Source organism: Pristiophorus japonicus, chromosome 4 (assembly GCF_044704955.1).
Source record: "Pristiophorus japonicus isolate sPriJap1 chromosome 4, sPriJap1.hap1, whole genome shotgun sequence".
In the NCBI taxonomy this organism is placed as follows: domain Eukaryota; kingdom Metazoa; phylum Chordata; class Chondrichthyes; family Pristiophoridae; genus Pristiophorus; species Pristiophorus japonicus.
Window position 1 is genome coordinate 38,399,395 of NC_091980.1, and position 15,635 is coordinate 38,415,029.

General features: G+C 43.3%; 1 protein-coding gene across 6 annotated transcripts in view; it reads left to right on the forward strand.

Annotated features, from left to right (window-relative positions):
- tenm2a (teneurin transmembrane protein 2a) overlaps positions 1 to 15,635 on the forward strand; it is a 652,746-nt gene that overhangs the window by 329,384 nt on the left and 307,727 nt on the right. For all 6 annotated transcript variants that reach the window (XM_070878095.1, XM_070878096.1, XM_070878097.1 and 3 more), the window contains exon 3: positions 2,056 to 2,290. In XM_070878095.1, coding sequence (XP_070734196.1) covers positions 2,056 to 2,290 — 235 coding nt within the window. The remainder of the gene's footprint in view (positions 1 to 2,055; positions 2,291 to 15,635) is intronic.

Here is a 15,635-nt window from a genome sequence, read left to right on the forward strand (position 1 = left end):
GCTCAATCTTATTTTTTTAAGTAGCCATTTAAAGAATGCAATGCATGAATTGTTATTTTATTGTCATTTCCTGTGCTTGTGTCTGGCTCTAAAACCCATCAAATGAGTCAAGTGATCCTTCCCTGTGAAGGATTGATCTATCACCTTCCAGCTGTTCAGAGCTAGGGTGCTGATTATGGGCTAGATCTTGAAATACCAAGATTTTGCGAACTATTTGATTTGTGTCATTTTTTTGTTTCTCTCATTTTTGTGTTATGTATTTCCTCTTTCAGATTCTGCATCTTATGTTCTCTCCATCTTTCTGTTTCTCTACCTCCCTCACTCCCTTTTGTAAATCGATGAAGAAGAATATGGTGGGAGGTGAGGGAGTTTCCGAGTGCATTTTTCCCCATCCTCCTTCTCCCATCAGTGCCATCAAGTAATTCCAGCTCTGGTACAAAGCACACTTCCTCTATATTGCCTTGTCAATATGCCAGCCTAAAACTAGCAAAGCTTATCATGTTTGCAGCAGGTGGCATGTTGGCATCTGCTGGGACTTGTACCCATGATGACAAAAATGCTAGCTAAGTGGGCTCAAATTGTTCCACCCTCGATGAGCTGCTTCAGTTTTTTAAAAGCATCCTGTGGGATTTGAAACATGTCGCAGATAGCAAAACCCAGTGGTGCATGGATGAGTCATTGTAAGGCCCATGTAAATTTTGGTTGTGTTTTATTTTGCTTATGCAATTTATTATAAATAATTTTGTATCATAGTTGACAACTACAAGCAACTGCGATCTGGGCCTGCAGTTTTTACATGAGAACTATTAGAACATTTGCAGATGAGAATCATCTATTAGAACCTAGCAGTGCATTTTGCCACTTCAAAATGGCTCTTGCAATCCTTGCCTTAAAGAAACTGATCCTCTGGAAGCAAGGGTATATCTTATTTGAAGAAAAAGCTATAAGCCATCCCCCTCCTCAAGTCAATTCAATCAGTGAGTGTAACTGTTGGCCCATCGACCGAATTAGAAACATGTGGGACAAGAAAAGATGTCACCTCAAATACAGAGAGACTCTATTAAATGTACAGATATTTTCGTGTATAATATTTGACAATTCAGATGAACAGAGTTCCACTTCAAGATTAATACTTATATATACTATGTTCAATAAGTTGTGTTCTTTACACTGTACCAGTATACAGGGACAATGCTATCTGGTACAAATGGGTAATATTCCTTATTTTGTACTGGTCTTCTAGTGTTACTGACAGTATTTAGAGTGAACAGGGCAGTATGCTCGTATAATTAAAACTATTCAAAAGGATCACTACAGTCTCTTTGTTACATTTTCTTCAGAATCTGCTTATTACCCTGACGTCTACCTCAGCTTGTTAAGTATAAGCAGGTCTCCTCATTATCGCAATTGTTGCTTCACTCTGTGCAGTCCACACAATTTAATTTGAGTACTCTTTAGATTTCCATGGTGTAAAATTAACTGCTATACAAATTTCAACTGGAACTCCTGCAAATATCCATTGGTGGCAAACACTTACTGGAGGATAAAAGACAGCAAGGAATTTGTTACAAGTCAGTAACACATGAAGGAGTTCTGACATAAACCACAGGTGCGAAGCTCAAACAGTTTATTAACGTCATCTGAACCCCCAAGATACGGAGCTGCCTTGAAACAAACTCTTAAATAGGCTATTATTTATGATATAGATTAAAAGATAAATGCTTAGCATTGAAAAAAACAGCATAGCAGAGTTGAACGGCAAGTTCCCAGATGTGGGAAACAAAAATGGATGAACGCAGCAGGGCTGTGATTACATGTCTTTACTGCAATGCTGGGAAGCTTTATTTGACTGAATTGCAGGGAACAAGCTTTCAGTATATATAATGGAAACAAGATATGTGAAGCTTGTGGTAATTAGATGCCATTTTTCCCCATTGGAATAAGTGTCAACAGATTTATGAAAGGTATTTTTTTTAATCTTGCCCACTTAACTTAGTGAAAGAACAGTGTGTATATAACAGCATGCTGATGATTGTGATCTTCCCTTCTCTGCAGGCCCTCCAAACCATCACAGCCAGTCCACCCTCCGGCCACCTCTTCCACCACCTCACAACCAGACACTCTCGCACCACCACTCGTCTGCCAACTCCCTCAACAGAAACTCTTTGACGAACAGAAGGAACCAGATTCACGCCCCTTCCGTTGCACCCAATGAGTTGCCCACCACACCAGAGTCTGTTCAGCTGCAGGACAGCTGGGTTCTGAACAGCAACGTGCCACTGGAGACGAGGTATTGTAAAAGAAGGTTTATTCTTATCTTGTATTGCTCAGGCTTGTTGGCTTTTATTGCACCTGATAACTTCTCAATCTGTTACCCAAGCCATTTCACCAAAACACTGTAGCACCTCTTGCTATGCCATGTCTTTTCCTGACTCAGTTCAGAACCTTGCACTGTGGGGAATGAGCTTCCTCTTCCTCTTTGTTATCATGGACCAGTATGTTAGCACACTGAAATCAATCAACTTTCAGCTCAAGCTTCCTCATGACATGTTCCGTGGCTCAACACACCATGGAGAACTTCAGGAGGCAGACCCCATGCAACTAAGCTCAGGCATATGTGAAAAGTGCTGCTCACAAGCCTCCCAGCAGCAATTTGATTTTTAATGAGTGAATAATAGAGCACCAGAGTTTGTTTTTAACTTTTTTGGGAAGGTTTCACACTAGGTGCTTCTGTACACCTGCCCACGTCCACTCTTATAAGTGTGAGATCACCTCTTCCAGATGTCTTTGCTAACACATTTGCCAATTTTACTATGCGCTTTAGTTGTTGGGCTGTGCCCAAGGTGAGAGATTTCAAATTGGAGCTCAATATTAGCCTGAATGAGCGATAGGTGAATAGTCAGAAGGATGTGCCTGATTTTTGTGGGTTATTTCTCTGTTTGACTGGTTCAGAGATTGAGAAGTATATCTGGAGATGGCAGCACATTTTCGAAACGCATCCCCTTAATATAGTTTCTCATTTTTCTTCACGTTGGATTGTTGAAGTTAATGACTTACAAACTGGTGTTTTGGTTTTTTTCTTCTGTATTCTATTGAAATCCTCCCAGATGCAATTCTGAAATATCTTGTAAAAATAAGTTCATGCTAGTTAAAAGCAAAACTGTTAAGATTCAACTACTTCAGAAAAATGTTGCGAGCGGGAGCAATGAGTTAGTGTCGTGGTGCCATGGCGATCAATCTCTGTACAGTGCTGGCGTGGGGAATTGAACAGTGCAGCTTTCACAGAGGTGTAGGCTCTTGACAGCACTTGTCCAGTGATTGAGCTTTAATCAGTTAGATTCTCATCCCGGTTGCGGTGCTTTGGTTCACGTTGGTTTTCCCAGTCGGAAAAGAGTATTCGCTGGGGAAATGCCATTGCCACTTGAATGGAAAGAAAATAAATTCTGTAGCTGGGAAAAAAATAAGTTGCATTTGAGCTCTGCATGACACTATGGGCCCAAGTTTCCACAGGATAAAAAACGGGCACCCCGCCAAGCTGGGCGCCCGTTTTTCGCGCCTAAAACGGCGCCAGAAAAAAAACGCGCTATTCTCGAGCGCTTTGCAGCTCCTTGTCTGTTTGGCACGGCGCCCAGGTGGGCGGAGCCTACACTCGCGCCGATTTTGTAAGTGGGGGGGGGGAGCGGGTACTATTTAAATTCGTTTTTTTCCTGCCGGCAACACTGCGCGTGCGCGTTGGAGCGTTCGCGCATGCTCAGTGTGAAAAGAACATTGGCACGCGGCCATTTTTGTAGTTCTTTGTAGCTGTTTAATTTATGAACATTTTTTAATAAAAGCACATTGCCATCAGCACTGAGGCTACCCTTCTCACTGTCTCCTTCCCTCCCTCCCCTCCATGGCAACAAACTGCTGTCTCCTTCCCCTCCCTCCCCTCCACGGCAACAAACGGCTGTCTCCTTCCCCTCCCTCCCCTCCGCGGCAACAAACCGCTGTCTCCTTCCCCTCCCTCCCCTCCGCGGCAACAAACCGCTGTCTGCTTCCCCTCCCTCCCCTCCGCAGCAACAAACGGCGGTTTCCTTCCCCACGGGAACGAACGATGGCTGAAGCACTTTCACACAGGTAGGAAGATGGTTTATTTAATCTTTTCTTTGCTTATAAATGTTTATTCAGGTTGGATTTATTCGTATAATATTTGTAGAAGTATAAATAAGGATTGATTATAGAATTTAATGACTTCCCCCCCTCCCCCCCCCACCTCGTTCTGGACGCCTAATTTGTAACCTGCGCCTGATTTTTTAATGTGTAGAACAGGTTTTTTCAGTTCTACAAAAATCTTCACTTGCTCCATTCTACTTTAGTTTGGAGTACGTTTTCACTGTGGAAACTTTCAAATCAGGCGTCAGTGGCCGGACACGTCCCCTTTTGAAGAAAAAATTCTGTTCCAAAGTAGAACTGTTCTACCTGACTAGAACTGCAGAAAAAAAAATGTGGAGAATTGCGATTTCTAAGATAGTCCGTTCTCCACCAGTTGCTCCTAAAAATCAGGCGCAAATCATGTGGAAACTTGGGCCCTATATTACCAGTTAGTTCCAGCGGCATTCTCATTTCAGGCATCGGGGGCTGCTAAGCACTTGTTGGGATGGCATTGCTGTGTTCGTGGCCATTTGTAAGCATAGGAATTTCTCAGATAAGGTTCTAGAGAGACTGTGCAGCAATAACCAATTGAAATGATAAATCGCCCACTGCCACATTTAAAATCCATCTTGATGCTTTACTGACACCATCAGTGGGCAGAAGTCAGCTTTCAGGCAGTGGCTGATCTTCGTCCCTTAAAATAGGTTAGTTTTCTTCCATATGTTTTAACTTTTTGTTTGCTTATGTTTGCTGTTGTGTAAAGCACATTGAAATCCTCGCTTTATTTTCTAAAATCAGAATTTGCCAGGTCGTTAGATAAGATGTGTGCAGTGCATCATGCGAAGGGAAGGGGAGGAAAGTGGCTCACCCTCCCTCACAAATGCTGCACACTACATTCCTGATCTCAGTTTAGGTCGTCCTGGGTGAGAAGAAGGTGAGGTGCTTTCCTGAAGACAGATGGACTAAGTGTTACATCGAGTCTGTAGTGCAGAAACAGGCCATCCGGGTAATTGGTCCATGCCAGCGTTTGTGCTCCACATGAGCCTCCTCCCACCCCTCTTCATCTAACTCTATCAGCATAACCTTCTATTCCTTTCTCCCTCATGTGCTTATCCAGCTTCCCCCTAAATGCATCTATGCTAATTGCACAATTTAGTTGTTTGTAGAAAAATATCACCTGCGAACAGAGGCCCTTGTGATTAGAGATTCCATATAAAATCTGATCTGTGCTAATAGATCAACATTCTGTAGTCTGTTACCAGATAAATATTAATAAAGTAAAGCTTTCTCCCACATGTTCACACAATAAAACAGTGCCTCGTATAATAGAGGTTGTTTATGACTCCCTTTCCAATAGACTAATCTTATAAAACTTGCATAACACTCTTTGATGTAATGCACTTTGATGTAACTTCCATTGATTGATAATGGTTCTGTATCCAATAGAGTTGCTAAATAAAAACATTAGTTGGAATTTTCTTCACCTGGGCAGTTGCCGAGGCGGGTCACGACTCCGTTGCTGCTTCCATCCCATTCCAGAAATCGACTTTGCACGAATGGGGCTTATTAAGCCCGCCCAGCGCGTCACCCGGCCCAATCAAATGGTGGGTCTGATGACATCATCCATGACACATTTTCAGCCAGTAGGTTTAAAGAAGCCATGACCACATTGCATTTGAAGGTTCATCTGGAAGTGTGCAGTCACTGCAGTGGAACATTTGATTGTTCCAAATACTAGGAAACCTGACTGCACAGAGGCAGAGGGCTGCCCCAGGTTCTCCAATGACACCCTCCATATGCTTGTGTCATATGTGTGTGGGTCACAGATTGTTGACAGGTTTATTGGGTATGAAGTGAATAGTGATAGTGACCTCCGGATTGCGTCCAGTCCAATAATATCACTTGCCATACACGCACCGAGCTTTCTGAGACATCAACCAGGGGTAGAGGTAGGAGAGAGAGAACGTGGTGCGGTTGGAAGAATGTGATCCGTCTTACCATCTGTATCACGTTCTCGCTCTCAACCGCCCCGCCCCTCCCTCCCCTTTAGACCTGGATCACGATCCTCCCCCATCCCCACTGTGCTCTCTGTGCTCTTTACCCCACTCCCGCACTCCCCAACCGAGTTCCTGACCTCTTCACCCCAGTCTCTCCCCACCTCTCTCTACCCCATCTCTCTCCATCCCCCCTGTCTCTCTCTCTCCCCCCCCCCCCCCTCGTCTCTCTCTCTCTCTCTCTCTCTCTGCCTGTCTCTCTGCCTGTCTCTCTGCCTGTCTCTCTGCCTGTCTCTCTGCCTGTCTCTCTGCCTGTCTCTCTCCCTGTCTCTCTCCCTGTCTCTCTCCCTGTCTCTCTCCCTGTCTCTCTCCCTGTCTCTCTCCCTCTCTCACACTCTCTCTCACTCTCTCTCTCTCTCTCTCCCACCTCTAATTTCCTCTATCTCTCAGAAGGCCGCGAAAATGTTTGTGGAGATAATTGTAGGCAAAAGCCCTGGGGATAACCCAATAGCAGGCTTAGGCTCGAGCAGCAATGAGCTCCACGTGGTTCGTGGTTCAGCCCCACTTCCAGCTTCCTCGTTTATTGTACATGAGCGACTGGATCGAGTGCGCATTCGCAAATAGGGGCGGAGTCCAATGCACGCATGCGCAGATGAACACACATATTTTGTGCAGATAATCACTCCATAATTTTATGCCCACTAGTTATGACTCACCAGACAGTGGAAATAATTTGTCTGGATTTACCTTACCAAAGTTTGTTCTAATGACAAGAGCCAGAATTTCTATAATCTCACTTTATATTTCCTCTTTTTAAGTCTCATTATAATTTTAATTTCTCCAAATTTGTGACATTACAAATGCAATCTCAAGCAATTATAGAACATGTTTATATTTATAAAACAATTTTAACTCCATCTTAATTGTGCCTTGGTGATTTTTGACATCAGGCTACTAACTTCATCTTATCAAGTATTTGACGCACTTTCTCCAGCTTGTGCCAATCTTCAGGTGAATAAACATGACTCGTGTCGAAAACTGTTTACCACAGTGTCATCTAGGCAGGTACTTGTGCAGTTACACGCTATTTAAGGACATGCTTTTCCTGTTGAAATTGAAACTAGACATTTAGCCTTAAACACAGTGGGAAACATAGAAACAGAGAAAATAGGGGCAGGAGTAGGCCGTTCGGCCCTTCAAGCCTGCACCACCATTCAATAAGCTCATGGCTGATCATTCACCTCAGTACCCCTTTCCTGCTTTCTCTCCAGACCCCTTGATTCCTTTAGCCGTAAGGGCCTTATCTAACGCCCTCTTGAATATATCCAATGAACTTGCATCAACAATTCTCTGCGGTAGGGAATTCCACAGGTTAACAAACTCTCTGAGTGAAGAAGTTTCTCCTCATCTCAGTCCTAAATGCTTAGCTCTTATCCTTAGACTATGTCCCCTGGTTCTGAACTTCCCCAACATCAAGAACATTCTTCCTGCATCTAATCTGTCCAGTCCCGTCAGAATTTTATATGTTTCTATGAGATCCCCTCTCATCCTTCTAAACTCCAGTGTATAAAGGCCCAGTCGATCCAGTCTCTCCTCATATGTCAGCCCTGCCATCCCGGGAATCAGTCTGGTGAACCTTTGCTGCACTCCCTCAATAGCAAGAATGTCCTTCCTAAGATTAGGAGACCAAAACTGAACACAATATTCCAGTTAAGGCCTCATTAAGGCCCTGTACAACTGCAGTAAGACCTCCCTGCTCCTATACTCAAATCCCCTAGCAATGAAGGCCAACATACCATTTGCCTTCTTCACCGCTTGTTGAACCTACAAGCCAACTTTCAATGACTGATGTACCATGACACCCAGGTCTCACTGCACCTCCCCTTTTCCTAATCTGTCGCCATTCAGATAATATTCTGCTTTCGTGTTTTTGCCACCAAAGTGGATAACCTCACATTTATCCACATTATACTGCATCTGCCACGCGTTTGCCCACTCACCTAACCTGTCCAAGTCACCCTGCAGCCTTTTAGCATCCTCCTCACAGCTCACACCACCACCCAGCTTAGTGTCATCTGCAAACTGCAAAATTAAAATTAAACCATAAGAAAGCCAGAGCTGAGGGTTATAGCTATTTGAAGTACCAATAGCATAGCAAAGGTCGTACACAAGTGCAGGCCCCCTGCGCTGGCAAATTTAATTGCTGTGGGCACTGGTCAAGCAGAGGCTAGGTGCTATTGCACAAGGGGAGGAAAGTGTGAAGGAAGAATCATTTAGCTCAAGGGGGCCTTTTAAAAAGACCTGGGAGGAAAATTACCATCTCACCCGCTAAGGTCAAGATGGTGCATGGTCCACAAATACCAGAGGAGAAAATGGAGGAATTTAACACCCTAACAAATAAAAAAAAAAATTAAATTTGAAAAAAGTCGTTTCTTAGCTTATCACGTCAGCACAAAGAACCTCTCTGCATTCATGGCACCGTTCTCCTGTGTAATCCTACTGCTACTCTTATCTAGAACAGGCAGGAATGTCAAGTAGAATTTGAATAGATCTTGAATTCAGTGAATTCAAACAGTCCCAATTCCATTTGACCTACTGCTTCAAAAGCTCACCCCTACAGACATTGAGTCACAGCAGAAACTTCTAAGTAGTAAAATTGAGCAAGCACTCAGCTCCCAGTGTATCAAATTTAGCTGCCTGATAGTAACATGTTTTTCTTGTTGAAAAGATGATGATATACAGCTCATGCATAGTTTGAAACCTGTAAAATGATATATACACTATAATCAGAAACCACCACATATGCAAGGCAAGATATTACCACTGCAGTGTCAAATTCAGATAAAATTATTTCTGATGTACGTGAAGAGTTCCAACGGGCCAGTCAGTCCCATGTTACAGAATTACAATGGATTAAACCTTTCCAATTCAATCGCATTTACACAGAATTTCAGTGTACCAAACCCCTTCCCACTCAGTCTCATTTTATAGAATCCGAATCACCCCCTTTCCCAGTCAATCCTTTTCCATGGAACACATGACTGAAGTGTAACACTTACGTTCACCAGTTATTTGGTTTATGGTCTAGCAACAATTAACTGGCAGTTTTAATCTAGAACCAGGAAATGCTGACTTTTGTTCGTTTCTTTTTCTGTTTTTGTTTCGATTCAATTGTTGAATTAATAATCAGACAGACTGTGGGGCAAATATTTTGAAACTGGCAGTTTTTATCTGCAGTTTACGAAAATCCTTCCTCATCTGAGCATAACATTTCTTGGCAAACTAGTTATGCATTTACTAAAATTGAGCTGTATCCAAAAAGCCTTTTTGTTATTTTTTTCTCACTAAATCCCACGTGCATCTGTTGACACCTTTAAGATAATCTTGGTATACCTTTGAAGTTAAGTTTGATGGTTCCTGAACTTTTTTTAAGCTGCTTGGCAGATATATCCAGTTTCGTATTTGTGTTAGCATTCTTTCATATTGTTTTTTTCCCCATAAGATTGAGACTGACTCGGCTAAAGGATCAGGTCTGAGGAAACATCCATTTATACCAGTTAATTTATTACTGGTCTGAGGAGACGAGTATATTTAACACAGACCAATTACTGACATTGTAGCTCAAATATAGCACCTGACAACATGACCCCGCTACAGTTGGGTTAAATTTTACTACTTTGACCCCATTTTTCCTGTCTTTCTGTAGGATGTGGATTACATTCATGGCCAAAGTTTAACTGTCCTTGTCTTTTTTAACAAAAGAAAACTATTTAAAATCTTCCAGTAATCTGAATCAGAATGCAGCTTACAGTGCCAGATCATGTTCAGTCAGAAATTACTGCTGATTTGTAGTGGTTATTTATGTAAATAGGACAGAATTATTGGATTAGGTATTTGCTTTGCAGTGATTCTCCCAACGCTGATTAGTACAATCAAGTTAAAAGCAAAGGAATATCCCATGTATTATTTTTGTTTTACTTCTAAAATTCAATCAAGATATATTTTAAGAGTTCCTCTTCAGAGCCCAAAATGTTCACTGCTTGCTGAGGGTAACAGTCAAGCGGGGATACTCCACTGATATCATTTACAGTCATCCCTTTGAAAAGAAAAAAGGAAGACTTGCATTTATATAGTGCCTTTCATGACCATCGGACATCTCACAGCGCTTTACAGCCAGTGAAGTACTATTTGGAGTGTAGTCACTGTTGTAATGTGGGAAACAAGGCAGCCAATTTGCACACAGCAAGCTCTGACAAAAAGCAATGTGATAATGACCAGATAATTAGTTTTAGTGATGTTGATTGGGGATAAATATTGGCGAGGACACCAGGGATAACTCCTCTGCTCTTCTCCGAAATAGCATCACAGGATCTTTTACATCCACCTGAGAGAGCAGACGGGTTGTCTCATCCGATAGACAGCACCTCTGACAGTGCAGTGCTCCCTCAGCACTGCACTGAAGTGTTAGCCTAGATTTATGAGCTCAAGTCCCTGGAGTGGGACTTAAACCCACAACTTTCTTGACTCCAAGGCGAGTGTGCTACCCACTGAGCCACTGGCTGAAAATTTGGAATGATGACCCTACTTCTTTACATTTTGTACATTCTTGTTCAGTTTATTCCAGGTCCATCCAAGCAATCTTTAAAAAAATTCTGTCTCCATCACGTTTTTATAAATATTGACCATTCTGTCAGCCGACTAAGAACCTCCTCCAAGTTCTGCAAATGCTCTACTGTGTCCCGACCTGTAACCAAGATGTCATCCTGGAAGACCACGGTGCGCGGGACCAACTTCAGTAAGCTTTCCATGTTTCTCTGGAATATTGCCGCGGCTGATTGAATCCCAAACGGGCATCTGTTGTAAATGAAAAGACCTTTGTGCGTGTTGATGCAGGTGAGGCCCTTCGATGATTCCTCCAGTTCCTGCGTCATGTAGGCTGAGGTCAAGTCCAACTTCGTGAACATCTTTCCTCCCGCCAGTGTCACAAAAAGTTGTCTGCCTTTGGTAGTGGGTATTGATCCTGCAGGAAGAAACGATTGATAGTTACTTTGTAATCACCACAGATTCTGACGGTGCCGTCTCCCTTGAGAAGTGACACAATCGGATTGGCCCACTCGTTGAATTCGATCAGCGAAATGATGCCCTCTCGTTGCAACCGGTCCAGCTCGATCGCCACCCTCTCTCTCATCATGTACAGTACTGCTCTCGCCTTGTGATGGATGGGTCGTGGAATTAGGTGGATCTGCACTTTTGCTCCTTGGAACTTCCTGATGCCTGGTTCGAATAGCGAGGGGAACTTATTTAAAACCTGGGCACACGAAATGTCGTCGACGGACGAGAGCACTCGGACGTCGTCCCAGTTCCAGCATATCTTCCCCAGCCAGCTGAAGGCATGTGAGGCCTGCCCTGTACATTGCGATTCGAAAACAACATTACTTAGTTCACAGTACTTGTAACAGCACTCGTGTGCTGAGAGATTTGCTTGGTATTGTCACTTGTGGCAATGAACACCTGGGCTATCGCTGTGGCTTTACTCAAGGTTTGGGTCTCTACACTCAAAAGTTTGCGAAGTATCACTTCATGGCAAATGCCAAGTACAAAGAAGTCCCTGAACATGAGCTCCAAATGTCCTTCAAATTCGCAATGTCCTGCAAGGTGTCTTAGCTCGGCAACATGGCTCGCCACTTCCTGGCCTTCAGACCTTTTGTACATGTAGAACCGATACCTCGCCATCAGAACGCTTTCCTTCAGGTTAAGATGCTCCCGGACCAGTGTGCACAAATCATCATACAATTTCTATGTGGGTTTCGCTGGAGCAAGCAGATTTTTCATGAGGCCATATGTTGTTGCCCCGCAAACGGTGAGGAGAATCGCCTTTCGTTTGGCAGCGTTCGCTTCTCCTTCCAGCTCGTTGGCCATGAAGTATTGGTCGAGTCGCTCCACAAAAGTTTCCCAATCATCTCCCTCCGAAAATTTCTCCAGGATGCCCACTGTTCTCTGCATTATTGCAGTGGGGTTCGTCCTCTGTATCTCGTTGCCAGTTGTTATGTATGAATAAAGAGTCATACCAGATACTGTGAGCTCAAAGTAAAGTATGACCGTAGTCTTTTATTACAGGTCTCCAGAGTGCCTCTACAGCCTGTGAGGCCTCCTTAAGTACAGGTGCTGCCAAGGGATTGTGGGATCCCTTGGAACTCCAGGGGATGAGCCCTCTGGTGGTTACACAAGTTATTTACAGGGTTACATATATAACAACTTCCATGTTAGTTTTAAAAAAAATATACATTTGTATTGGAGGTGGTTGAAACAATGGTGTCATTCCATACCCTTCACTGTTTACAAAATTTGGCAAGATGTGGACATCCCACAAGAGACATCACTGAGCCAACAGTCATCCTCTCCCAGGGCCGCACGAGAATTTCATTAAATCTTCTGCCAGAAAATTAGAGTTGGGATTGTGCATGGGCTTACAATTTGCTAACTGCTGATACATGAACTGGATCAGAAAGTATTGGCAGGTCAGTCAGCATCTGTAAAGAGAAATGCCTGGTTATGACATGACAAAGAACCATAGATGTTTACGGCACAGAAGGAGACTATTCTACTCATTGTGTTTCTACTGGCTTTTGCCAGAACAATCGAAAACTAATGCAACTGCCCTGCGCTCTACCCATTGCCTTGTTCCTTTCTCTGCTTGAATGTTCTCTTAAAATAATCAATGGTCTCTGCCTCAACCACTTCAGAGAGTAAAGCCTTCCACCTTCCGGCAACTCTCTGTGTAAAGAAATTTCTCCAAACCACTTTACTCATTCACTTAGTGACAATCTTAAATTGATGAGCTCTTCAACCAGAGGAAATAATCTTTTGCAATTTACTCTATCATAGAAACATAGAAAATAGGTGCAGAAGTAGGCCATTCGGCCCTTCGAGCCTGCACCGCCATTCAATGAGTTCATGGCTGAACATGCAACTTCAGTACCCCATTCCTGCTTTCTCGCCATACCCCTTGATCCCCCTAGTAGTAAGGACTACATTTAACTCCTTTTTGAATATATTTAGTGAATTGGCCTCAACAACTTTCTGTGGTAGAGAATTCCACAGGTTCACCACTCTCTGGGTGAAGAAGCTTCTCCTCATCTCGGTCCTAAATGGCTTACCCCTTATCCTTAGACTGTGACCCCTGGCTCTGGACTTCCCCAACATTGGGAACATTTTTCCTGCATCTAACCTGTCTAAACCCGCCAGAATTTTAAACGTTTCTGTCATGTATTCAACCAGCATTGTAACCATTGTATAAACTGACCTAAGTTGTACACCGTGAGAACACTGACCACTAGGTGGGAGACACTCCTAACCTGGACCTTCAGGTATAAAAGGGGAAGCTCCACCCACCTTCATCATTTGAGTGCTAAGGAATAAAGGACAGGTCACAGACTGACCTCTCAAGCATGGGCCTCGTGTGCATTTATACTGTGTAGTAAGGACGTATCAGTTTCTATGAGATCCCCTCTCATTCTTCTGAACTCCAGTGAATACAAGCCCAGTTGATCCAGTCTTTCTTGATAGGTCAGTCCCGCCATCCCGGGAATCAGTCTGGTGAACCTTCGCTGCACTCCCTCAATAGCAAGAATGTCCTTCCTCAAGTTAGGAGACCAAAACTGTACACAATACAAACTGTACAAAACACATCATCATTCCAATACTCACAATTAAATTTGATCTCATCTTCTCTGTTACAGTGGAAATAGTCCCAGCACTTCAAATCTTTTCTCTCTGGCATCATCCTTCTATAGCTATACTGAATGTTCTCTGTGGCTTTAATGTCCTTTCTATAACAATGTGCAGTCAGTACTTCTAACTGTGGCCTCACTGATGTCTTGTATAAATTCATCATTATGTATTTACACATGTGCTCTATGCACTACTTATAAAACTCAAAACTCTATTGGCCTGTTATTATGGCTTCATCTACCTACACTCACATTTTCAGGGAATTATGCATTTAAATATATTTCCAAATCAGGATGGTGTGACTTGGAGGGAACTTTGAAAGGATTTCATCCTGTGAGACCCACTGTTCTTTTATTCAGTGTGCTTAAACCAAAATGAGCTGGTGGTTGGGAAAGGTGGGGCACTGTAACCTGATGTGGACCTCAGTGGATAAAGGAGTACAATCCTCATCCTCACCTTCAACTTTATCTGATGTAACGTCAAAATAAATTTGGGCTTCCTTTTTCCAAATTTCCTGATCGTAAATCAGGAACTCACAAACCCTTGATCCACTAACACACTAACTTACAGGATTTGGGACTTGCTACTAACCCCAACTAATCAATATGCCAAAAGCATGGCCTTCAATCCACACACAAGAGAGATGAAGGGAGCGTAGGGCTCTCAGTGACAGAGAATGCTGTCAGCGCAACCCTCAATCCAGGCAAGTGCTGAAATGAAAGAAATTAGATAAATGGTGTCTGGACCTCTTGAAGTAAAAGACCAGCTAACAGAACAAACCTGCATTATTGTCCTTGATCCACAAGCACACAGAATAAAGGGAGAGTGGGTCTCGCAGGATGAAGTCCTCACCAGCACAGTGATCTGACCATGTGACTCTTGATCTGAAAAGGCAGTTCGATGAAGGGTACCAGTTGTCATGTATGTATGCTTGGGGTTACTAGCCACCAGGTGGCGCCACTGTTGGAGGTCATCAGGCTGTACGCATGTGTGTGTGGCCCAGGTATAAAAGGCAAGCCATCATGTAATGTAATCACTTTACGCCTTAATAAAATAGAGTTAGGTTTGTACCTGTGTTAATTTACAGTATTCAGTCTATCGAGTTATTACATATATAACATTTGGTGACGAGGTAACTTAAGAACCTTCGCATGCAAAAATGAGCACAATTGGAATTCTGGAGAGATTCATGGAGGGAGAGGACTGGGTAGATTTTGTAGCTCGCCTGGACCATTACTTCATGGCTAACAAAATGGAGGAACCCATTGACGCAGTTAGGCGCTGGGCAGTCTTCCTCACGATTTGCGGTCCGAAAATCTATGGACTCATAAAGATTCTTCTCTCACCTGCAAGTCCATTGGACAAGGACTATGAGGAATTGTGTGCTCTGGTACGTGACCATCTCAAACTAGAAGAAGGCATCATCATCTCACGATATCGATTCTACAAGTACGTTTGTTCTGAGGGCCATGTGTCGGAATTCATTGCTGACCTAAGACGACTAGCTGAACCGTGTAAGTTCGAAAACACGTTGGGAGACATGCTGCGGGACGACTTTGTAATCGGCATCAACCACGAGGTGATCCTGCATAAGCTACTGGCGGCGGAGACACTGGATTTTAGCAAGGCCAGCAGAATTGCCCAGGCATGCATGACGACGGACAAAAACTTAAAGCAGATATCATCGAAAAATCGGAACTCAGCAAGTACTGTAAACAAGATTGTATCGTCATATGGCAGGGCCTACTCGATTGCGTATGCAAAACCTGTGGCTGCGCA